Source organism: Alosa alosa, chromosome 2, assembly GCF_017589495.1.
Source record: "Alosa alosa isolate M-15738 ecotype Scorff River chromosome 2, AALO_Geno_1.1, whole genome shotgun sequence".
NCBI lineage: Eukaryota > Metazoa > Chordata > Actinopteri > Clupeiformes > Clupeidae > Alosa > Alosa alosa.
In genome coordinates, this window is record NC_063190.1 from 13,755,440 (window position 1) to 13,781,932 (window position 26,493).

Consider the following 26,493-nt stretch of genomic DNA (forward strand, 5'->3'; position numbering starts at 1 on the left):
GCAAAATCTCTAATTTCACCACAGCTATAGATGTTCTGTATTTCTGTCACTCAGAATGACGTATTTGGCCCTCCTGTGCTGCCGTAGGTCTTGCAAATGCCTTCTGTCTGAGTTTTTGTCTGAGTCTGAGGCTCTGTAATGTGATGCTATTACTGTAGCCTGCTGATGGTGGATACCGGAACTAGAAAAAAAACACACACTCATTCACACTGATAAAATGCTCTGGCTTCTGTTCTTTTCCATCTCATTCTTTCCCTTTTCTAACAGCCCTGAGAGGGGGCGGCTCTGCTTCTCTGCTTGCAAGGCGCTTTACATTATGGCGGCTTGCCAGATGCATGAGTACAAGTGAATGTAAGTGACTGTGAATGGGCCTCTGTGTGTCTGCAGGTGAACGGCATCGACCTCCGCGGCGCAACCCATGAACAGGCCGCAGCGGCACTGAAGGGCGCTGGCCAGACGGTGACCATCGTCGCCCAGTACCGGCCGGAGGGTAAGTGTCCGCCGCTGCTGCTGCATCGGCCGTCACATGACCGATGGCAGCACCACAGCTCTGAGGACATACAGGTCACATGTTACCACGGGGATGTGAAAGAGGAATTTTCTGGAGCTCACTTAAAAATGGACAACTAAACAGAAATAACAAACTAAAACAGACATTTTAGTCCTGCACACTATGGAGTATTTGTGCTTTAAAGGTTGTATCAGCAATTTCAGGCCCAAAAAAGGCCCAAAAAAACATCCAAAAAAACGTGTCTCTGTAGGCAGCTTAGGCTCCGAGATTTGTACACAAAAAAATAGCTACCAACAGGGGTTGTCAACCACTAAAAAGCAAAATAAAGTGTTTCAACCAATAACCGACGAGATGCGCGTTTAGGAGAGTTTCAATTGCACGGGAGGGAGGGGGAGGGAGTAGCGAGCTAGCTCTGTTTTGTTTGAACATCAACAGAAGTGACGTATCCCCGCTATCGCTGATACAACCTTAATTGCCGTTGAGTCCTGTATGTGCCTCAAACAGTTTTCTGTCTAATTGTTTGTTTGTATTTTTGTTTGTTTTTTTGTTTGTTTTTTGTTTGGTTGGAACGAACCTATTTGTAACTGAAGTCAGAAAACATGTAAATTTCTAGCTGACATTTTAATTGCTCCTTCACAGTGCTGAGCGAATTATTGTTTCATGCTTGCTCTTTACAGCCATTTACTGAAAGTAATAACTGAAAATAAACTTTGCAATCTGGCCACACATACATCAGTGCAGCTCTGCATATGAACTGGCCTATCAGTTTGAAGGCATATCTCTATTTGTTCCCCTTAGGAAGACTGCCATAGGAGGCTTATCCTGCCCTGGGTTGTGCGTGTGTGCGGAGAGGAAGAGGGGTGTCTAGTTGTGATAAATGCAAGTAATTACCCGCAGAGTGCAGGAGCCGGAGCTGCTGGTACTTATTGGTGCGGAGGGAGAGGAACTGTGCTGTGCACTGATTTGGCAGAGCAGCCATAGCAGATTGCATCATTTTTTGAGGGAGGTGGGGGGTTCATTAGTGTTCTCTCCCATTCTTTAGACTCTGCTGATGTTGATTTGAAACTTTTACTTTTTTTGTTCTGTATTGTTTCGACCTTGGTGTACATTTTGGTTAGTTGTTCTGCATTGGCTATTATGTTTGGAAAAGCACTTCTGCATCCCTGCCTATGTGAGCTTTTGCAGATGGTTATTGATGACAAAAGTACACAGTAGCTGAGCTGAGTGACTGCTGTTAAGCATCGTAAAGACAGTGTGCGTGTGTGTGTGTGTGTGTGTGTGTGTGTGCGTGTGTGTGTGTGTGTGTGTGTATGCGTGTGTGTGTGTGTGTGTGTGTGTGTGTGTGTGTGTGTGTGTGTGTGTGTGTGTGTGTGAACACAGAGAGTGCTACTGGGCGTTGGACTGGCCATTGGTGTACTGATGACTGCTCTCTTTTCTCACCCGTCAGAACTCGCGTCGTGCTCCCCACGCCGGGCCCCGCATCCAGCACCAGGTTTGTGGCACACATGTGATCAAGCGCCCGGGCCCAAGGTCAACTTGCCCAGTGGCGGCTTCGAGCATGGGAGAGCGGAGAGGGAGGGAGGGAGGGGTCAGGCGACTGTGCTTGGGGACGGGGCACTGTTCCACCGTGTGTGCACCTCTGCCCGTTGCAATCCGCACCACCCTCTTCACCCCCACTCCCAACCCACCCTCACTGTCCCCTACTGCCCTCTACTCACCCCCCCACCCCCACCCCCACCTTTGCTGCTAGGCTGCCTCCCCTGTCTCTGACTCCCCACCCTTCCTGACGTCAGAAGGATGCCGTTCCTGCTTGTGCTTTAGCTGAGCGTGCAGGCGAAGGCTGGGGGGACAGTTCTCTCACCTGCCTCAAGTCACTAAACTCTAAATACGGGCTAACATGGCCGCAGCTCATCCGGACTAACAGCTCATTACTCACCCTGAAAGAGGATGTATGGTCACCACAGTGGTGAGGCTGGCTGCTCTCAGCAGCGAAACTCAATATGAGAGTGATTCATCTCCTCTCTGTCTGCACATTAATATTGCATGAGGCTTTAAGTTACAATCTGTAAGTTTGTCCTTGAAAGGGGCTGTTAAAAGTCAAAGGCTCTAAACCATCTCTTAAGCTAGACTGACAGAGCCCCTGTATATGGAGTAGAGGGGGTTTTGGGATGTTCTAGACATTTCTGGCTGTGATGTTTCTAGTAGCGCTGCAGATGGTTGTATCGTATGGTCAGCTCTCCTGCATATAAGCCCCTCACTAATGTCCTGCTGAGTACGTATGTGTCTGGAGCTCTGGTGGCATCGGCCAGCCCCCGCGGCCTGAGCTGAGCAGCGTTCTTCTTCTTCCAGGTCTGTGGTGCCGCACTCTCTGCCCTTTTGCCCTCTGCCCCCAGTGCCCCTCCCAACACTCCCCACCCCCCACCCCACGTGCCCCTCTCCCACCTGCCCTCTCTCCCACACAGCATGCAGCACGGCATGCTCACTCTCAGGGCTCCAGCTCTGGTCCCGCTACCCTCTCAATGATGTGCTCTGAACATCACTGGCACAAAAGCGACCTTAACAGTACAAGCATGGTTTTTTTATTTATTTATTTTTAATGGCAAATGTATCGCAAGTTATTGCAGTATATATGTATTACATATTTATTTATTTATTTATTTGTAATGATTTGTGATTGGGTGCCGTGTTATGCAGCACCTTCAATCTCGTAGTGTAACACAAGATTGATTTCCTGGAGATTAAAATACATTATGTTAATATATTCAGCGATCATGGCCAACATGTTGAGTAAAGGAGCTGTAATTCACCTTACCCTGACAGCAGAGGTCAACCAGGAAGAGTGATATCATGTTATGAAATTGGACCTCGTTAATGCACCTCATTATTCAAGTAAAACTAGCCACCCTTCATTATCCCATAACCCAGTGGAGATCTAGTCTGGAAAATCCAGACCCTGGTAATCTAGAAAGATTAAGGGTCTGGCCACGAACTATGTAATGGCCCAACTCGAGGGGCGGCACCAAGCATGCATTTGAAAATCTCACTGCACGCAATTGGATAACACTAGACCAATGTTTACTCTGAATGATTCCGGACTTCGACGCAATTTGATAACACTACGACCAATGTTTACTGACCTCCAACGTTGCAGCGCTGTCGTCATCTGTTTAGCTCGCCTTTGGCCCGCCTATATCAGATACACAGATGTGATTGGTTCCCGCGATGCAAGGGGCAAAAGAAACATGCATCATTACTCATTGCCAGAGTGTCTTGCAGACACAATTCAAATTGTGCTCTCGCGAGGACTCTGGATTTCCAGGGTAGTGGAGATCAGTGCCTTCAACCAAATCTCAGACGCAAGGCACAAGGCCATGGCCAAGCCCATAGCCAAGTCAGTTTTCACCACAGAGAACATCAAGCTCGCTGTATATAGGCCATGTGATCACTGGTGTTCGCCATTTCATTTGGCACATGTTATTTAGGCTGGCAGATGAGCCGGAGGGTTGGGGGGGTAATTTGGTTTGAGGGGGTACCCACTGCCAACAGGCTCTCCTGTCCAAATGGGACCTAGCAGAAGCCCCAGAGCCAGATGGTGGGAATCCGGTAAGGTCAGTCTTACCCATAGTCTCTGATGGACATAGACCAGGGAATGCTTTGTGCAGGTCTTTTACAGAGATCATATGTGCTATTGCAGTGACATTTTGGGTAAAATACCATGTTTGTCTCTATTTATCCATTTATAGGACCAAGCCTACAAACCAAAGAGTTTTGTAAAATTTGGGGGATTATTCCTAACAAGCAGTAAGCATAAGCAGTAACCATATTGCATCACACTAATGTTAGACAGGGTATTTTAGTATATATGTTAGTGGACAAAGTTATCATGGCATCACTATTCCCTGCTGTGATGCTGTGGTCAAAAATCTCCAGGCACACTCAGGTGTGAGAAATCACTGCAGGTTTATTCACGATACCGGGAGCAGGTTCAAAGTTCTGTAGGGCAAGGCCCCATCTTATACATGTTAGATACATCGTGGTAATACAAATCACATGAGTACAATGGTCTTTTCCAAAACTCCCCATACATGCAGAAATACAACAATACATGTACACTTCTTGGATATAGCATGTGACCCATATGCAAGTAATGTGGCTACTCCAAGTAAGTCAGATAATTGGTCAATACAATACATATACTGTACATCCTTAGCATGTACAGTATATATATTGTATTGACCAATCCTAGCATTTTCTTGCCATAGTCTATTTCCTGTCGGGATATTCCTAATATTACTGCCTCAGGCAGAATACTCGTGACAAAGGGGGTCGCATGACCTTTATTAGAAAGTCTTGACACGGAGAGAGCAAATGACAGACAAAGCAAAGTTAAAGCACAGTATTAAATGTATAGAAAGCATACAAATAATATAAGAGAATGAAATGTTAATCACTTCTATGTAATAAATGTAGATTAGTATTCACTTCTAATACATACAGTATAAACAATCACTTCCATTACATAAGATTTGTTAGTAATCCAAAATTTCTGTATGTTCTTCCTATTGTAAATGGGAATGGATGGATATGTAAATGAGTGTCGTCTCTTGTTCAATGTCTGCTTGAGTTCCAGTTAAATGTTAACTGAAATGCCAGCAGATGTGGTAAGAGCCTAGTTATAATGTCGCAGTAGCCTTTGTGTCCTATGAATAGTTGGACAAATGCAATAGTTCTTACTTCCAGGTAATTCAAATATATAGTTTCATCATATATTCTCTGGGCAATAATTAAGGCTGCTCGCGCAACTTCACAAAGTTTTACTGAAACTTTCTTTCTTCACTGAATCCAGTTTACTGAAGTCTTTTTAATGAACTTATCAGTCAGCTGAGCAAATTTGTTTTCTGCACATTGCAAATAACTTGCATTTGTGGCCAACAACTTTAAAAAATATACTGGAAAAGACAACTTTCAAAAATGTCGCCTGATGAATAGCTTTTATGCTTTGATAGCCACTGTTATGCCAAAAATTGCCTTCCCACCATAATATTCCAGGCTTATGTAGATTGTCACCCATTTTAGATCATATTGCCAAAAAAGTTCACACACACAGTAGGTGTTTTAATTGAGTAAACACAGATTAAACAAGCCTGGCTCAAACATCTCATCCTAGCTTGTAGCCTAAACAGAAAAGAACTTGAACAGAGTTTGTTTAAAAGAGGATCCCTTTGTGCTGTTCAAGCTGTACACAGTATGCATGTGACGGTCTGGTCAATCTTTCATACGAATAAAATAACCTCTAAAAATGTGTGATCCAGATCCAGAGCGAGGAGGCAAATGTCGTCCTGTCACCAATAACACCCCACTACACACACACCCACACAACGGCAAATGCAACCCCAGAAAGTATCTGCATTGCCACTTATCTTGCAAATAGAAAAACCAGACCATTAGCCCAAGTTCATTAAAAGCTGCCTGCCCTTAATGTAGTATAAAATCAGGTGATGCATTTTAGGACTGCAGCCCAATCTTTTCTGCAGAATTCCAGTTTCATTTTAAAAGGGGACAATTTTGTGCATGTGGTCATATTTTGTAAATGATCTGTGAGGCACAACCTCGAGGGGCAGTTAATGCACATAGTCAAAGAAGCACGCCTGTAAGGCTTCAGCCATGTGAATTTTATGGTAATAAGTAAAAGGGCATTTTCCCCTGTGTATCCACTCCCCTGATGTCATGCTGATTGATTTCAGTAGAAAAGTGAGCTTGAGGAAGTGAGAGGAGGAAGTGCAAGCGTGCACGTTCTGCCCCACTCAATGGAAGAGTCGCCTCCTGGAGCACACCCTTGCCTTGCAAGCCCCTGAGCAGCATGCCCTGGCTGTGTGGAGCCCGAGTCAGCTCCACTGGAGCCAGGCTCTGTTCCTCTGGCTGAGCCCTGCATCTGGCTCCCAGCCCACCAGCCCACCCAGAGCAGCACTTTTTTCACAAGTAATGTGACCCCCCGAATGTCTTTCCACACCGCCGCGGCTGCCCTCTGGTCAAGTATATGCGAGCATAGGGGTGCAATTATGCAAATGGACAAAATGAATGTCCTGCCGCTAATTCACCAAACAGCGGTTTAGCTTGAATTTTTGCTGCCGCAGTGGGTCAAAGGTACAGTGCATTTATGGGTATTACTGGATGGTGTAATACATAGATGTGGCCTTTTATCCTTGAGAGTGCTTATTTGAAGCAGGAGAGGCTTCACTCTTTTAACACATCTTTGTAAAGTAGATGGATCTTAAGGAAAAACACATAAGGAAAATATAATTACGAAGCACCCAGTGTTCAGTAGGTCCAATAGGTACAGTTGCAGTCCACCTATGGAGATAAAGTTGTGTAATAGATTAGATTAGATTCTACTTTATTGTCATTCTGCAGAGTATGTTAAAAAAGCAGAAAAGTGCAATGTGATATACACAGTATAGGCAGGTGGTGCATAGACAGTATAAGATATATAGTGCAGTGTAGACAATAGTATACAGTTAAGAAGGAATGGTTTACAGTAATATAAATTAACTATAAATATGTGCAGTGTACTAGCAGTAACCTTATAAGAGCAGAATAGATATGGATATGCAGTAGGAACAACATGTACAGTTATGTGCAGTGTAGTAGCAGTAACATTATAAGAGTAGTAAAAAATATAGATGTATGCAGTGTATTAACAGTAATATATTATAAGATATATAAGATAAAACAGAATAAATATGGATATTCAGTATGAATCGTATATACAGATATGTACAGTTATGTGTAGTGTAGTAACAGTACCATTGCAGTGTAGTAACAGTAACATTATTAGAGTAGTAAACTCTCTTATAATCTCCGGGGTGCAGAGCTAGAGTTCAAGAGGGTGACACCCGCAGGGAAGAAGCTTCCTTTGAATCTGCTGGTTCAGTTGCGGAGAGACCTGTAACGCCTCCCGGAGGGGAGTGAAGAACTGGTGATGCGTTGGGCAGTTTTTACCACCCTCTGAAGTTGCTAGTGGTCGAAGGCAGAGCAGTTGCCATACCATACTGTGACACAGTTGGTGAGGATGCTCTCAATGGTAATATTACACAGTCTAACTCATTTACCTGACCTCTGACAGGTCTATGCACTGGAATACCTCCAGCTACTGATTAGCATACCTAGCTTTAAAATATACTGTTGAACATGTAACCATTAGGCAGCCTATATTGAGATTTCCTAACAAAGCTCTCTCCTTCTTCTCTCTTTCCTAACTAATACATTGAAGAGTAATTACAAACATAATGGCATAAATTCAGCACCAGGCTAGTCTAGGCTCTATGCATAATATCATCAGGATGCCAACACTACCATTCCACTCATAAACCTTTTCCATTCCATGCCATTAAGCCAATGTTGGAGGGCATCACAGAATGGGATGAGGGTCATGGATGTCTTTGTGAATAAGCCCACAGGAGATAAAGGATCAGTGGTTTTGTTTTCCTAACCTGAGCGGGGATCACCATCGGACAGGTTCATAGATTGGATAGTTAAGGCATTTCACTGGAAGGGTAACCATCACATACTCTGTAGGACAATTAACATCATCTGTTGAAATATTGGGCTGTTGGATTGACAGGCCTTCATGCTACTGAAAAATTGTACTTTTCAGAGTCTGAAGCCGGATGAGGTGCTGTTCCCAAGAAGAACAAAAAAAATAATATATATATGGCAGTGCTTGGTGTTATGAAACTGTCAAAAATATAACATTTCGGAGTTGAAATGGGGGCTGAATCTCACTGCCAGGCAACTCTACAAACCCACTCAGAGACAGAGATGTAGGTCGGCTGGAATGCTGTCAGTCCAATAGGAGTTATTTCTCGCCAGATCGGTATGTGCTTGTGAGCCTCAGCCCGATTGAATTGTGCACCGCTGTGTGCTGGTCTGCCGGAGCGAGCTCCATTTCGCCTGAGAGCCACGCAGCCCGTCCCTCAGGTGCTTCCGACCTGTCAGCTGGAATCAGCGTATGCACCCGGGCCCTGGCGACGTCAGGAGAGACCCTGCAGTGGCATTAGCTCCGCCAGCCTCCGCTGCAGCCCCCCTCGATGGGCAATTAGGAACAGGAAACATGCACACAGAAACAGAGCAGGAACGTGTGTGTGTGTGTGTGTGTGTGTGTGTGTGTGTGTGTGTGTGTGTGTGTGTGTGTATTTGTGTCTGGGTGTCTCAAGAGGGAACACTTTTGTCTACTGGGTACATCACAAACTCAGTTCACAATCAGATTTTCATAATGAGGGTCTGGTTGAGATGCAGGTGCCTGGTACATCACCACATGCATTATCCTCTTTTCCGTACCTTTGTTGTTGGATTGATCAGATATAACTGTTCCATGTAGGTCTTACGTACCTCGTCCCCCCCCATTTGTTCCCGATATGTAAATGGGAATTTTTGGTTGAATATTTATTCACATCACAAGGAAAGCATTAATCTTCAGGCACGACACCCAGCACACTTGTCTGAATAATGCCAGTGAAATTTTATTGCCATTGATTTATGGAGAACCTTTACCTCTGTGCCTGTGCGTCTCCTTATAGCCCTCCAAAATGTCAGCTGTTGCGTTAACAAGGAAAGAAAATGGTTTGGACAGGTATTGTTTTTCGGATCGGATTTGCTTAGGGCCTTTGTGGTGATGTATGTAATTGGTGCTGAGATTGGTGCACTAGCAAGAGCAGGTAGTGGGTTTTAACCATCAATCTTCTCTCTGTAAGAAAATAGTTTATTCTTGCTTTGTCTTTAAGGTGTCATAAGTCAATGAATTATGGTGTACTTTAGTGGAAGCAAAGTGATGTCTGGGTATCCCAGAGCTAGACAACTACTTAGGGACCGTTGCTCTCTCCAAAGTAAAGCTAAACTATTCAGAACCAAAGCCATAATGTGTCAGTTTGCTGTTTGTCATGTGCATACACACAGATTCTTTGTTGACACATACACACAAAGAAAACACTGTGGACACAGTGATGTATTGCCTTGTTATTTGAGTCAATAACTCAGCCTAGAAGGAACCAAACACATTGGAGAATGGGTATCTCTCTGATCTGACAACAGAGAAGCTGAATAAATAAACGTACTGTAGCAGCTCTTCCATCTCTTGTGGTTATGCTTTTTCAAGGATACCATGCATCTTTGATAGAGGTGCTTCAGCTATTTCACCATTATCGAGCACAGTGTAGTTGACGCAGGGGTTTGTCTACCAGTGTTTCAGATATTTCACCACTTTCCAGTCCAGTGGAAGACAGCATGCTGGCTGGATTTCAGGCTCTTTTATGAAGGTCTAGTCTCTATCCAGACTCGGAAGGACACTGTTGGCTGTTAGTTGTGATTAAATCCCAGGGCTGTGTATAGATAGTCCAAAATAAACATAGCCTTGGGTGTCTGCCTAGCTGATAAGATATGAGCACCTCAAGTGACGGGCACCATGTCTAATGGACCACACAGTTCTATCTTATTACATCAGCATGTTAAATGTAGGTGTATTTTAAGGGGCCTTTGCATTGTCATGCTGAGTTATCAGATTAGTTTGCTAGTTTGCTCTATACAAATCATCACTCTGTGCTTATTGTGTGAATGTTTCAGTAAGGTAGACGATGGCAGTTTTCACTTCTGTCACAGCCTTTTTTTCACACGGTGATTGAGCAGTTGAATGGTGGCGCATTCTTAGGAAGAATAAAAAAAATCCTAAAAACTTTATTTTCCTAAAAAACATTTATGTCATTGAAGGTACTCCACTGTGCCAAATACAAAGGCATCTGGCTGCTTTAAAGAGTGGCCACACTCCCATTAACGTGTGGCTGCGGTCTCCTCCACATGCCCAGTGGGCTGGCCAGCGAAGTGGCTGCCGGTGCCACAGCGGAGGCAGCAGGACATCAGGACATGGCTGTACAGCCCGCCAGAGCTCTCTGACCAGCCCTCGGCCAACACATCTGCGGCTGCCTCTGGCCTTGGCTCTGGGTTTGGCAAGCTCCAGATGGCGTGTCTGCATCGTTTCACCTGCTACAGTTATAAAGGAGTGACCAATATGTCGTGGTCACATTTTATCGGGGGAGCTCTGGACCAAAGCGCTTTACTCAGACTCTCAGGTCTTTATTGTCCAAGACAAAGTTGTAGTCATTATAATGAGAAACGATGCTGGTAAAACAGGAGTTGGGGATCTCGTTCAGTGTTTCTCAAGCATAGCACATTTTCACACTTTATTAGCTGAGAAATGATGGTTGAGATTGTCGCTGAGGTGAATAGAAGCAGCCTTTCTGTCTGACTGTCTAAACGCCACAGTGCAGCGTTGGGTCCCAGCAGCCATGGGCCGGCACTCTCCCATTCAGGAGGGAGTGGACTGATGGAGAGGAGCAGGTGTCAGAGCAGATTAGTCCCTCTCCCACACACACACACACACACACACACACACACACACACACACTCTCTCACACACTCTCACCCACACTGGCCAGGTGACACCACAGAAACGGCCCCTAAAGAAGAACTCAAACCTGATGTATTTTGGCACAGTGAATTATTACATAAATTGCCTGTGTACTGCATTGCATGCAAGTGCGGTTAGTACAGTTAACACTACAAAATGTGTTATTTATTCAACTTATTATACAATTTGTTGAGTTATTTGTCATTTGTTAGTTATCCAACATACTGCATTTCACTGTGTCTAAGCTAATCACAGTTTGTTATTACTTATTATGACCGCCGCACAGCGAAGCGGCGGTCATATAGGTTTAGTCAGATTTTTTTTTTTTTTTTTTTTTTTTTTTTTCGCATGCCCAAATGTCCGTCAATGATTCCCGGGACACTGAAAGACCGGGGTACCGCGAAAACTTGGTGGACATGTAACCCCACATGGATAGCATGGAACCATCGTTTTTCGTTTTGATCTGTAGCCCCTCCGCTGAATTGGACCCCGAAAAGGAGGGTAGGGCAGACACAGTTTTCTGTGAATATCTCGAAAACCGTAGGGTTTAGGAGGACCATTTTTTTTTTTTTTTTTTATCTCAAGGGGCCATGTCAACCCATTCCATAACCACTCATTTCATGTATAGCGCCACCTAGTTAAACACAAAAAAGTAAAAATGAGGTGGTGTAATTGAAGGTATCTGTGACCTAACATAGTCAAAACTGCACAAAATTGGAAGTGTAGGATCATTATGACACCCTATGTATGCACGCCAAGTTTTGTGGAATTCCGTTCATGGGGGGCCACACAATAAATTAATTTATGTTACTATACACCAACTGGCCTGTAGGTGGCCGGAGACAGTTTTCTGTGAATATCTCGAGAACCGTAGGGCCTAGGAGGTCCACCTTTTTTTTGTATGTTGGTCTTAAGGGGGCATGTCAACCCATCCCATTACCACTTATTTCATGTATAGCGCCACCTAGTTAAAATTAAAAAGCAAAAAAATGAGGTGTTTTCATCTCAATATCTCTGGCTGACAAGGTCAAACTGCACGAAATTAAAAGAGTAGGATCATTATGACACCCTCTGAATGCATGCCAAGTTTTGTGTACTTTCGTTCATGGGGGCCTTACAATAAAATAATTTATGTGTACATTTAGTGGCGTACACCAACAAAGGATTCCCGGACACTGAAAGACCGGGTACACAAAACTTGGTGAGCATGTACCCCCACATGGATTGCATGGAACCGTCATTTTTAGTTTTCATCTGCAGCCCCCGCTGGACTGGACCCCGAAAGGAGGGTAGGGCAGACACAGTTCTCTGTGAATCTTTTATGGTATGTTGGTCTCAAGGGCCCACATCAACCTGGCTCATAATCACTCATTTGTGATTTGCCCCGGTAAAAAATGAAAATCAGTAGGATTAAAAAAAAGCCAAAATAAATATTCATCATCATCATAATGGCTGCATTTTCAGTATTGGCGAAAGTAGTCGTTTGTCCACTAGATGGCGATCGTTGCAGTGAGACGTAATTTTGTTGGAAGTTAAAAGTGGGTTGGAAAAAACAATGGACGCTTCATACAAGGACTGTAATTTACCGCAGCGAACATCTAATAAGGATAGGACGATGTTCACATGAAGTGTAATTCCCATTTCTTCTTGAAGCCGAAATAAATCTAAGGATGTTTCTCGGACATGCTTGGTTTTTACTGCAGGTACGTTAATCTTGTAATATCAATAAGGACCTAGGTAATGTTACCGTTAGCGTTGGTTGAGTGATGGAGGCATTTGATTGATTGCATTTGTAGAAAACTATAAATGCGGTTATACCAAGCAAATTGATAGCAGCACTGTTTGTATCTTTCGACTGTCATTTATTGCACGTGCTACAAAAAATCATTCTGTGCAATGGAAGATTTACCAACGTTACACCCGGTCTGATACAGTTTTGCCTATACATCGCGTGAGACTGAGACGCCTGTTTATTTTGTTTTAAGTGCGTGCAGGGTGTGAGAGGGGAATCGATGTGCTTTGATTACAGCTTGGTAGTTGTAGTCTGTGAAATTAAAAGCACGTGTGTGTGAAGTATCCAAACAATGACACCTTCATTTCATTATGGCTGCTTTAGCAAAACACCTTAAGCTACTGTGTAGTGGGTCCCATTTAGAAGTGGCTACTTCATTCGCGCTTTCCTTGACTCATGGAGCTACGTGAATGTTATTACAACTTTCGCCACGATATGACAGTTTAAGTCCGCTTGATACTGTAAGGCGTAAGCCATTGGTTTCCAAAGGAGATTTTATTTGTGTCGCCCAGCATAGCCTATTGACAATTTATGTTGTCAATAGGCCTACCTTATAATCCTACCTGTAGCTTAGGGAAGCTAACAACTTTCTATTAGGATCTAGTTTGTTAGTTACCGTTTTGTCATAACTCCCTGATGCATTTTTGCATTTAGAATAGCCAGAGCGTGTATATCTCAATCGGAAAATTAAACAATATCGGGTGCCTATGGACTAGGCTGGGTGAACCCAGCCTGATCTGCCCGCTATTTATTTTTGATTTCTTAAAAGATTGAGCTTGGTCTGATGAAAGCCAGACTAGCCATGGACCTCAGTTAAACAATGCAAGGGAACATGAATCAGCCTATATTTGCACTAACAATAACGGACAAAAGCTTTTCAACTTTGGCCCGTTAAAATGTGTATGAACAGTCTAGCGGCGCATTTCATCAAGGCCCATTTGGACATGTCAGTTATTTGCACCACTGGTTAGATGTAAAACAGCATTTCGTTTCAGACTAGGCTACTGTTACTTAATTTGTGCATTAACAATAACGTTTCAGACTACTGTTACTTAATTTGTGCATTGACAATAAAATATTACATGAACTAAAGATGACTAAAATCTTATGTAGAAGAAGAAACATTCACAAAAAATCCATCCATCCAAAAAATGACCTTTGTTTTTGATAGCTGTTGAAAACGGCATGGAACTGACAGAGATGTTTTTTGTTTATAAATACATAAAAATAAATAAATAAATAACATTATGCTGATACCTTTTGCTTTTCCCAAATACAATGTAGCCTACAGGTGTAAGTGACCTTTCAATCCAGTTGCAATGGATGAACTGTGATGAACTGCCCTACTTGTGATTGTTTAGAGATTTTAAAGGTTTTATAACAATTCTACATCTTCTTTGGCTATTCTACAATCTATTCACCTTTTCAGCACCAGTAGGGTACTTTCTGTGCAGCCGCTTTTTACACACACTCAGGCATGCCAAACAAGCATACACAAAAGTTTCAAGAGTGGGGGATGGAGTAAAATATGGAGACAAATTGAAGTGTGATTTATTTTCGCGGAACGGATGTACAGGACTGAGCGGCGGTCATATTTTGTACCGCTATGCGGTACATCTAGTTCAACTAACTGCAAATCATGTGTACTAGTGTGTGAAAGGATTTCCCAATGGTATTTGAGTTGGCTTCATGTCCCTCACAAGAGAAGCTACTCACAATATTGCTTTGCTTTATTAATCACAAGATTAGAATGCTCATTCAGACTCAATTTAGAGTAAAATCCAGTAGCAATTCAAATCAAATTCCATCACCTCGTGAGAAAGAAGCTCTGTGCTCTTGAGCAGCTTTCCGCAGCAGACTCCTGTTGCCGCCGTTGGCAGGACTGCTGGAGTGGGGAGTGGCCATTGGCTGTTGAGATGGCGGCTCGGGAGGCTCTCGTCAGAGCAGCGTGCTCGGCTCACGCCCTCCTCCTCCCCCTCCTCCTCCTCCTCCTCCTCCTCCCAGTCCTCCCCCCCTGCTCCCTGCCGCACGGGTAGAGCCGCATCTGCAGCCTCCCCACTCTAGCGTTTGTTGTCTTTCTCCTCTGAGCTATCGGACGCATGCTCCTACGCCTGTGTGTGTGTGAGAGAGAGAGAGAGAGAGAGAGAGAGAAAGAGAGGGAAAGAGAGAGCCATTCACACTCCAGGCAGTAAGCGGCTTGTCTGAGTCTGACAGAGAGGTGCAGAGAGTGGACACAGAGGAAGCGGAGAGAGAGAGAGGTAAGGAATGGGAGTGTCCGAGTCTGCCGCGGTGTCTTGAACTTGTGTGTTGATGCTGCATGGGGGTGTGTGCAATTCTGCTTGGTTGAGTGGTTGTGTTGTTGTAGTTTATTGTGTCTGTGCTGTGGCACAGTGAAGAAAAGTGTCAGCTACATGTCTTTGAGTAGCACACACACACACTAAGTTGTATTCACAAGTTGCAATATGCAAATTTGAGTGTTGTTGTTTGAAATTATTAGGTATCCAGGCAGCAAAGCCCCGATATGCATGGTTGCGAGCCTCAATAACAGAAGACTGTTCAGGGATCTTCTTTTGCGCCAGAGGGTTGTTTTTAAAGTGTGTCCCCACACCACACCACACTCTGTTCTCTCCTTCCCTTTATCTGATCAGCTCGGGTGCTGCAGTAAGCTGCTAATCTGTGCATGTGAGCGGCTGTGTGTCTCTTGGCTGTCGGGTGTAATTGTTTGGCTTTGGCAGCACCGGCGTCTCGCTACTCCTTGTGGGCGCTAAAGCTACTTTAATCTGCGCTTCCTCCCACCTAAGTGTGCGCTCCTTGGAGAAGGGTGCCTCTGTTTTTAACGGCTGGGGGGGGGGTCTTTTCTCCCCTCCGATGCCTGAGAGGCGCTGGTTAAGGATGACTGGGAGACCTGGAGGGGGTTTGGGCTCCTCGCTGAGCTGGTTTTGAGGGACTGTTGTTCTGGGAGAGTTACGGTCAAGGCATTTGTAAGGCTGCTGTGGTTTTCTTCTCCAACCTCCTTTGCTTGCTCCTTAGTCTTGTTTTTGGTGTGGTGTTGGTATTTTTGTGGTTGATGGTGCTCTCTTAGACATATTCAGTTATGTATTTATATGTAATGTTCAGAAATCTATGCAGGATCAGGAAACTATTTTTGCAGATTCTGTTTCAGCATGTGCACAATGCATTTTATTCCCTTCGCTGACCATGTGTTCACACCAAGCTCACACAAACTCCAAATCAGGATTAAGCTGAATTTCAATTTCAATTAAGATGAAGACTCCCTCCAGTAATGTTGTTAATGGAACTAAAACCAAATAATCTTTAGTGTTTACAAAATGGCGAGAGATTTGTTTAAACGCACATCAGAAGAGTAAAATATTCCGACGTGTCTAGATAATTCTTTATTTAAAATCAGTGGTTTGTTACAAAAGTTAGAGACTACAACATATGTTACTGCTGTTGGAGTTACTGATTTGTTGTCTTCAGTGAATTTCTATTATGACCTTCCCATTCAAGTCCTTTACCTAAAATATGACAATATTTGCTGTGGGTATTTTCCCAAATCCAGTGTTAGGAGATGTTAGGTCTGAAGTATTTTTCCCTTTCCTTTGATGGAATTATTTCCTTTAAAGTATTCCTATTCTTTTGTATTTAGTGGAATGGGAAAGCTTGTTACCTTACCCGTCATTGTCTTGCCCAGGATGCAGTGTCTGCTCTAATGGAGACATTGAATGAAGTTTTAATGCTGCAATTACTTTTTTTGTGTGTGTTGCTGCCGTTTTAAAAATTGTAAGTGTTGATGCAGCACATGCTGAAGGGGGCTCGGTGATGATTGATGACTAGAGAATAACAAAGCACATAGCAGTAGCATTGTTCAGGGGGCTTTTCAGTAGTCAGGTGTGGATTCCTTACAGCTGCTCTGTCCTTGCAGGTAGGCATGTAAAGCAGTGAAGGGCATCTGTGTTAAAATTGAGCTGCAGCACCCTCTCCTTCGGGAGACTATCGGGAGTAGTGGTCTTTTCCAGCAGATATTTTATATGATATAGGAACGCTGCAGCAGAGAATAGATGTGCTCTTTGGGGAATTGTCATCAGGCCATCTAGACACGAGCAGCCTGTATCGACTGCTTGACCTTGAGAGATGGGAGGCAGAGCAGCCTGGCAAAATAGAGCTAGAGCCCACCTTTTAATCGAGCTGCCGGTCTAGATGGACACAGGATCTCCTACTCAGCACCAGCCTCCAGCATCAGAGAGAGAGTCCTGAGAGAGGCATCCTGCACCAGTGCAGACTCTCAGTGCAGAGCCAACGCGGGTTTTGTGCGTGTTCATTTACCTTGTGTACTTTGTTGTGTTTGTCTCCACCCCCACCCCCACCCCCTTGCAGAGTACGGGCGCTTTGAGGCCAAGATCCATGACCTGCGCGAGCAGATGATGAACCACAGCATGAGCTCCGGATCCGGCTCCTTGCGAACCAATCAGAAGCGGTCGCTTTACGTCAGGTAAGCCCCCCTGGCAAGGTGCTCTTGTTTGGCATGCACAAACACAGCAAGATACCCCAGGAGCAGGTGACCGTGGAAGAGACGCAACGTGTCCTGGCCAGAGAAGCGCCAGAGCTGATCCACCAAGTCTATTCCACTTCTATTCCAATCAATTCATTCAGTTTTATTTATATAGCGCCATAAAATATGAATATGTCTCAAGGCGCTTTTCAGAGCCCAATATGAACTTGAGCCTTGATTCTCTATGGGTAGAATAGGTCCAGTGTCCTGCAGTGTTACTAAGCTGAAGTGGCTGTTTTGGTCCAGCCTCTGGGATCACAACACAACATTTTACAGTATGGGCACAGTGGGGAATAGGGATGGGGGGTCATGTGTGGACCTCTCTCTCTCTCTCTTTCTCTCTCTCTCTTTCTTTCTCTCTCTCTCTCTCTCTCTTTCTTTCTCGCTCTTTCTTTCTCGCTCTCTCTCTCTCTCTCTTTTTCTATATATATTTATCTTTTCTCTCTCTTTATTTCTCTTCTCTCTCTCTCTCATCTCTCTCTCTCTGTGTGAAGCTCAGTCAGAAGGAATCACCCCCTAGCCCTTCTGCGTGCCTGGGCAGAGGATTTCCCAGACGCTTCTGTATGCTTGTATGTCAGCTCCAACCACATCAACCTCCATCTGTTTCCCAGAAGCCCACACTGCATACACCAGTTGATCCCCCACACACACACCCTCTCCTGCACCCCACAAACACTCCCTGACAATTTAGCTGTGCCTGTGTTCCATTTATGTCCATCTCAGCTGACTTGTGGAACCACATTTTTTAATTTGGATTCTTCCTAATTAATTAATTAAGACGCTTCATTAAGTCATTATTGATCAAACACAAAGAATCTGGTGATGATCTGTTCCATGGGTAGTCGAAGGTTGTTAATGGGTTAGTTAACCCTCTGTGGAATACGATCACAAATATGATTAGAATGAGGCTACTGAGGGGGTCATTTGCTTATGTGGTAATGGACCCAAGCAACCGTGGCAGTTAATGTAAGTAAGTTAATGTAAGTGTAAATTATCATGTGGGGAAGGACGCTGTAACAAAAGTTAAACAGTGAAGTCTCCTTATAACAATGGCCTAGGACCACATTGATCCCCCTGTACATGAAAATAGGTCGGCAGATAGATAAGCAAGGTGTTCGGTCTGTGGAATACAATGAGTTTGGCCTTCTGGGTATGCAAATATTAATGTCATCTATTCAGAACTACTCTGGCGCTATATTATCCTGCCCCTATAATGGCCTGTTCTGACATGAGAACAAATGAGTTTGCCACCTTTGCATACTGTGCGGGGAACACAGCAATTGGCTTATCTCAGAACTGCTTACCCAGGGGACCTATTTACAGGTCACACTGCAGAGAAGCTCACTTTCGAAGTCAAAGAGCACCAGAAGCATACTGGTAAGCTAACACATGCCTGGGAAGACAAAGTGTCTCGCATTGTGTTGCCTGGAGTCCCCATTACAAGTTTGAGCTTGAAACATGGAAAATGGAGTCCACAAAAGACTGTCTGATGCCAGGAGAATGAAAATAAAAATTCACCAGACAGAAGTCAGGCTGTTGTTGCTGATTTAGACCACGTTCTAGACGCGTCTATATAACATTCAGTGTTAAACCATGAGAATAAATGGAAGTGGTCTTTTGTTTTAAATGATCCCCTGTGTTCAGTACAGTGCCAGCCATCTCCACACTGCTTTGTGACATGTGACTATTTGTCTGTGGATATCAATAACAGTCCAGTTACTCCTGCCAGTTGACTCCCAGACTACATTACCAATTTAAAACAAATGCACACAGTTTTATTCAAGCACAGTTTTCCTGTGCGTGGGCTAAGTCATAATATTTAAGTGCTTTCAATCAGACTGCTCATGTATTTCTTATAGCCAGACCATATCCGACTAAAAGTAAAGTTTCTTGTAATGCTACTAATACTAAATAATCTTTTCACATTGAGATATACTAATGGGTCACTGGTTATGCTGAACCCCTAGGAGTCTAGTTAGGACCTCTTGCCATAGAAGCGCCTAGATAGTTAAGCAACATTTTTTCCCGAAGCCTTGGTTTGCAGCTACTGTAATGCAGACCTTCAGAACAGAACATCATATGTGCCGTTTCCCCCATGCCCAATATGGTCATCTTCCAACTCTGTATCTGCTGTGTGCAACTGTTTGATGTGTGATTGATGTCTCTGTAGTGGTATCATTTCTTTTACAGTAATCTTCCATTCAGTAGCAGGTAACCATGACAACAATACCAAAAGTTTTCGTTCATTCACAGCAATAATTTGCACACTGCATACTGCATCTCTGCTCCAGTGCTCAGCAGAGAGCTCATTGAAGCCCTGCAACAGTGTGAGAGCTCAGTGGGTGCAATGGCAGTTTCAGTGGGCCATCTTCTGCTTTTCCCTGAAGGCCAAACAGTCTCCACTCCCAGGAGAGATTGAGGCCTGAGAACGTGCTCTCTCTAGATTAGGTGACTAAACATTATGTGTGTGTGTGAGACTTGTGGGCTTGGATGAGTGTGTGTGTTTACTGTATTATGGACATCATGCACATAGATGTGTGGTATATACCGCAGACATGGATGGAGAAGAGCAAGTAATCAGCATTCAAAATATCAGGCTTATGAACTATGAAGCTGAGAATAAACCATGCCATAAGTAAAAATACTCGCAATGATCTTTCTAAAGATCAATACCTAAAGGTAAGAAATTAGCACTCACAAAGGTCCTCTGGACAAAGTTGACTAATATCTATTTAACCAATTCATTTTTGCCATTTTTAAAAGACTTACGTTTTAAAGACCGTATATGCCTTATGCTATATGTAAGAGTATATGACCTTCCTTAAACAGCCCATGCTCTGCACTTCTGCTGTGGCTGTGAAAACCTCTGTTCGTGGCAGCAGGCGTGTGCCGTGGCTGAGTGATCAGCTCTATAATTTCTCGGGGCTCAGCGTTTCCACTGTGGAGCAGATGTCCGCTAGGCCGGCATTACGCACAGCGCAGCACCGAGCAGCGCTCGGCTCCTGATGTGAGCACCTGTGTCGATTCTCGCTGGCCGCAGGCGCCCCGGACCTCCGTCTGACTGCTACATTACACCCAAGTCCTAATGCGCTGCTGCTGCTGCTTAGCAGCGCGTGCTCTTGCTCTCTCGCTCTCAGATGAGTTGTCGTGACTCCCACAACAGAGCACTCCTGTCGGGAGCGTTAGCCCAATGAATTGCCTGAGCAAGCAAACTGTCCCCCCGCTTTAGAAACTTCAGCACCTTCCCAGCACTGTGGTGCGGTGCGGTGCGGCGGATGCTAGTGCTGAGGAGAGCAGGTTCCAGCCCTGCTAACACTGCTGCCCTCGGGCTGCGTTAGCGATCAGCCTCATCAATACTGCCAAGAGACTTATTACTGTAATTGAACAAATGGACCCCAAGACACTTCTGCAGCCCTGGGTCCTGTTATCCAATTAAGCCTGGTGTTGTAAATCAAATAATTCAACAACAAATCAGATTGACAGTCTAGAAACAACATGTTAAACCCCAAATCAATATATTTTTAATTTCTGGATATGTACAGACTTAAAAAATAACATGGCTGCACAAAGAGTGGAAAACCAAGATTACAGTAGCCTCAATATGTTAGTTTTAGTGTTTTTCCAAATTGCTCAATTATACAGCAGTCCCCTGTTGGTGTATTTTTGCGATGCATTCCCAATCAGAGTTCAACACAAACTTCATAGTGATGATGTATGCACATGTTTTGGTTCTAGTCCACTGGGCAGACAGCTCCTATCACGTGAGATTGTTTGTGCAGACCCTTTGATTTAGCCCAACTGAACGGCCGTGCCAGACACACATCTCTCTCTCTCCACTGAAGTTGTGCTAATTTCACACCACACGCGATATAACTGCAGTCCCCTGTCATGCCTCTACACATTCACATGCCTCAAGGGCTATCACCATGTTTGACCTTTCATTTTTATGTTTACTGAGTACACAAGCCATTTTGAACCTATGAAACCAAAAAGCACTGGATGATGGGAACATTTCTGTTCTGCTTCATTATCTGCACAGTAGTTGCTCAGGTTTTTGTGCTTATCAGCTGCTGCTATTGTGTGAATTTTACTGCACCATCAGATTTCCATGGCTCGCTCGCAGCTTGTAGTTACCATGCCAACCATACATCCCCAGAGCCCGCTGATGGTTTGCCTCCACAGAGGTGACAGCTTGGGACACACAGACCGACCAAGACGCTATTTTGCCTCTCCTCCTCTCGCTGTTATTACTAATTGTTCTGTCCTTTTTGTAGTCATTTAATGTGAGTACATATATATGATATTGCATAATTGTATCTCCTTTTTATTAAGGGTTGTATTTAAATTCCATGCTAATGTTTATGTAGTGTAGCTTTAGGATGCAACACTACTATGCAACTACTACAACACTACTTATGCAATACTAAAACATCCTTTGGTTAAACTTTACTTGACATTGTCGACATAAGAGTGACATGACACTGTCATGAACGTGTCATAAACAAGTCATAAACGTTTATGACATAACGCTTCTGTTATTAAGTGAAGTTTGGTTTTTGTCATAAGAAGTTATGGTTAAGATTAGGGTTAGGTTTAAGGTTAGGGTTAGAGGTTAGGATTAGGGTTAGGTTTCATGTGTCATGACCAGGCTTGGAATTTCACCATTTTAGGGGCAAGGCCACTTGGCCTTCAGTTGGGCATATTTGGTGGGGGGCACAAAGGCCACATGTCAGGGCACGAAGGCCGAAGTTAACTTATACAGTAGGCTATAAAAATTATCAAAGTTGTATTTAGTCTATTCACAGCAGTAGACCTGCATCACTGTATGAAACATTACAAAAACATGAAACATGACATATTACATAGAATATTATGGCCTATTATGAAATATTTGGCCTGTTATGAAATCATGTAGAAAAATTTAAACACATTGTGAAACTTAAAGCCCAAATTTGGAGACATGCATGTTGAAATTTGCTGCAAATTCAAAAACGGATTACTCTGGAACGGCTAACTGTACAGGGGACTGCTTTACACCTTTGTGCTCGGTAAGGTGTTTATTTTGATATATGGTTTGTCATGTGTTGAACGAAGGGTTTGTGAAGTATTCCACCGAGATAAATGGGTAGGGAGGCGCAGAACCTAGAATTTATGATTCAATTTAATCATTATTGACTTGTCTCGCGAACCGTTCACCACAGCAATTAGTGGCTAACATTGTTTAAAAGCTGAGAAAAAAGCTCTTTCATGTGATGATACTTGTGATGTCTGTATAATGAGTAGGCTACTTTGTGAGTAGTTGAATGGGTGAATTTGGACACACTTTCTTTCTTGCCGTGCGCTGTCACTTTCTCCACTGCGTAAAAGACTAAATTAATTTGCGCTGTGAATTCTAAGATTATTTTTGACAGGCCATAGGCTAATAAAATACGCTATTAGTCGGACGCAAACCAGAATATTGAAACAAGGGGGCAACAAGGCCACAGTGGCCTGTAAACCTATGATTTTCAAAGGGGCATCACGGCCAACGCAAGGGGCAATGACGGCCATGGCCGTCGTGGCCGCCGGGAAATTCCTACCTTGGTCATGACAGTGTCATGTGTTCATGTCAGTGTCATGTCACTCTTATGTCGATACTGTCAAATAAAGTGTTACCCATCCTTTTCAGCCTCCAAGTTAATTAGTAGGCACTGTTGTGATGCTGCATATCACACTGTTGTATCCTTGGCATGAAGTACCCTCACACCATGGCATATGCATGCAGATATATGTCAGTAGGGGCATTTTACTGGCGTTCTTGTTTGTTTGCAACACTTCTCCCAGGGAAAGGGCACACAAGCACCTGTGCGTGAAATGTCACCGGAGAGAAACAGAGCAAACATGGTCTCTCACCCCCTCAGAGAGAGAGAGAGAGAGAGAGAGAGAGAGAGACATTAGATCACCTGAGTGAAGTGAGGCTCTGTGTTACAGGTCCCCTCTCCCCCCCTCGCACCTATCTGTTGTCATGGTAATCATTAGAGGGTCGAGTGCAGCGGGAGATGGATGTGTTGAACTGGTCCCTCATTGATACCTGAGAGAGTGATGACACACTCCACTGTTTGTGAATGTCACTTAAGAGAGAGCGAGAGAGAGAGAGAGAGAGAGAGAGAGATTTATTAATATTTAAAAGGAAACTTCAGTGTCCCAGCTATGGTTCACATGAAGGACACAACTCTCATAAAAGCACACACAGAGGTAAGTAAACCAAGTTAGCCAGTGACACTCCAGATAATATAAGCATAAACAAATGCACTTGCATACATACATGTTGCATACATATTCACTAAAGCTGCAAGAGGATGTCTTGTGAAACAAATTACAAATATGGAACGATAATGGATTAGTCATTTAAGTAATTTGTTTTTCCCCTAATGGTCTAGTCTTATGGTCTTGTTCTTAAAAAGCTTTCTTTAAGCGTTCAAAGTAGATTAACAATATCCCCATGGTCGCTAGAATAAACAAAGAAAAGAAAAATAAAGATATTGTTAAACCAGAAAAATACCGGTTATATTTTTCTGTTCTATATGAATAGTTGTTACGTTGTATTTTCATCATGTGTATGTTTCATATGTACTGATAGTTATTTGGTACTTTTCTCTGTGTGGACTCGGATCATCACTGTGGGTTGTTGTGTGAACAGTGGGCATGTCTGCCCGTAGGCAGCGGCACAGTGTGAGAGGCATCAGAATTGCCTCCCTAAAGTTTGGCACATTGATGATGGCAGCAGGCACTGGGTTACCTTGGAGACGCGTTTGCAGCGCTGCCTACAAAGCCATTTACCACAGTCCCCTCAGGGTGCTGATTTCTTCTCCAAAGCTTTAATGTCTTCAGCACAATTTAATGGCTTTTTCTTGTCACATAATACAATAGAGATATGTGATTATTAGATTAGACAATTACTGTACTATGACGTGATGAAAAGACATTAGTATAACATTTCTGTGAAATTGAGGTTGTGCGATTCTGTAAAATTTCCCGTGATTTCTTCACTACCTGTGAATGCTGGAGAACCAGCAGAAGCACGTGACTGTTAAATAGGACTCTGGCTGGCAGTTGATATGTGTGAAGGGAAAGCATAGAAGCAGCTGCTGTTCAGTTCACAACATTTATACACTGCCAGCAATTCATGCAGATTTCATTTCCCAATGTGTGCCTCTCTCTCTCTCTCTCTCTCTCTCTCTCTCTCTCTCTCTCTCGTCCTGCTTGACAGTGTGGGTCACAGATGGTGACAGACTGCTGTGGAAATGAGTGTGAATGAGTGTGTGTGAACTGAGGACTCACTGCTGTCTCTCTCTCTGTGTGTGTGTGTGTTTCCAGGGCTTTGTTTGACTATGAGAAGGCCAAGGATAGCGGTCTGCCCAGTCAGGGCCTGAGCTTCCGGTACGGGGACATCCTGCACGTGATCAACGCCTCGGACGATGAGTGGTGGCAGGCCAGGAGGGTCACGCCGGATGGAGACAGCGAAGAGATGGGCGTCATCCCCAGCAGGAGGAGGTGGGCCCCAAAACACACGCCAGATCACTGCACCAGGCACCGCACATCTCACCACACCTCTGCACCACCACACACACAACCACACACCATACCACACCTCACCGCACCAAACCACACCAGATATCACTGCATCACACCTCACCACAGCAGACGCCACCACACCACACCACATCTCATCACAACACACCACACATAACCACAGACCAAGCCATATCTCTCCGCACCTGGTGCTACAGCACACACCACTCCACACGTCTGACAATACCGTACAACACACCAGTATGTTTACTCGGGGCTTTACCCATGTGTCTCAGTTGTTTGTAAGTGAGATTTTGTTTCTCTTTGTGTAAACATGTCAGTGACCACAATCACTCTTGTACAAACATGCAAACACAGAAACATTAGTCACGGCATATGAAAGTGCATCAACATCAGTTCTTCAGGGGTATTTGACGGCATCACTTTGTGCTCTTGCAGAGTGGAGAGGAAAGAAAGAGCACGGCTGAAGACGGTGAAGTTTAACGCCAAACCTGGCAGCATTGATTCTAAGGGGGTGAGTTGCACAACCATTCCTGTCAGAGTTTGTGAAGATTTGATTTGATACACAGTAATAGGCTTGTCTCTTTTGACAAAGTGACTGTGACACTCTGACACTTAAATGTCAAACTTTACCTTTGAGCTCAAACAGATCTACAGATTTAGGGTTTTGGGGGCCTTCATTTTTTTTTTTTAGCTCCCAGGAGAGGAAAAGCTAAAGGTCAGGGTCTTGACATCTCACCACAGATACGATCACTTGAGCCTTGTCCAGTCTCCTCAGCGGTCTCGGCCCCTGCCTGTCCCGCTGCCTCTCTCTCTTTTTCTCTCCGTTTGCCTCCTCATCAGAAGCACAGAGCGCTAGTGGGCCACGTCGGCGCGTCCTCGCTGCCTGCCACGCCACGCCGCCCTCAGCCGCAGCAGGACGCGCTCCTGTCTGTCAGCCTGCCACAACTCATCAGTCCCAGTCAATAGCACACGTCTCCGAGCATGAGAAGCGCATGCGTCACGCTGGTGGGCTAGAACAGGACAATGGGCCTGCATGCCATTTCTTTCATAAAGTTGGCTCGCTTCAAGTAAATTGTACTTTTCAAATAAATGGTGGCAAGATTGTTTTCTTTTTCATATTGAAATCTGTGAGGCTGCCATTTCTGGCAGCAAAAGCATTGCGAGCTGTGCAGTATCCATAGCAACATGCTAAGCAGCTTCTAACATGTATTGGGGTTTCCTGAGTGAATAATTAAAGCTGCGTTTTAATATTTAAGCTAGGATTAAGTAAACAGAAGACACCCATACTCATGCTTGGCACAGTATAAAGGTTTTGTTATCTTAAGCATTACGATAAAGGGTTTAAAAAGAAGGATTATAATTTGAATACCTGGATTTTATTTCGATGAGTGAATTATTTATTTCATATATATTTTCATATTGGAATTAAAGACGTTGATACAGACAATATACACATGCAGTTTACAAGAATGCAGAAAAATAATATAATATATAATATGTATATAATATAAAATAATAATAAAAAATGTTCTAGTTCAACATGGATTCATACATCTCCCATACAATATCTATACATTTCAAATCATATTCAGAGTGACATTGTGATA

The 26,493-nt window shown here is 43.9% G+C and overlaps 1 protein-coding gene across 22 annotated transcripts in view; it reads left to right on the forward strand.

Moving 5' to 3' along the window:
• The window catches only part of dlg2 (discs, large homolog 2 (Drosophila)), a 186,417-nt gene that overhangs the window by 149,799 nt on the left and 10,125 nt on the right, over positions 1-26,493 (forward strand). For 15 of the 22 annotated variants that reach the window (XM_048237879.1, XM_048237880.1, XM_048237883.1 and 12 more), the window contains 5 exons: positions 388-490; positions 1,959-2,003; positions 17,137-17,251; positions 24,668-24,844; positions 25,322-25,397. In XM_048237879.1, coding sequence (XP_048093836.1) covers positions 388-490; positions 1,959-2,003; positions 17,137-17,251; positions 24,668-24,844; positions 25,322-25,397 — 516 coding nt within the window. Of the gene's footprint in view, positions 1-387; positions 491-1,958; positions 2,004-17,136; positions 17,252-24,667; positions 24,845-25,321; positions 25,398-25,577; positions 26,339-26,493 lie in introns of those variants that run through there. The other 7 variants (XM_048237882.1, XM_048237885.1, XM_048237890.1 and 4 more) reach the window with 2 other exon arrangements.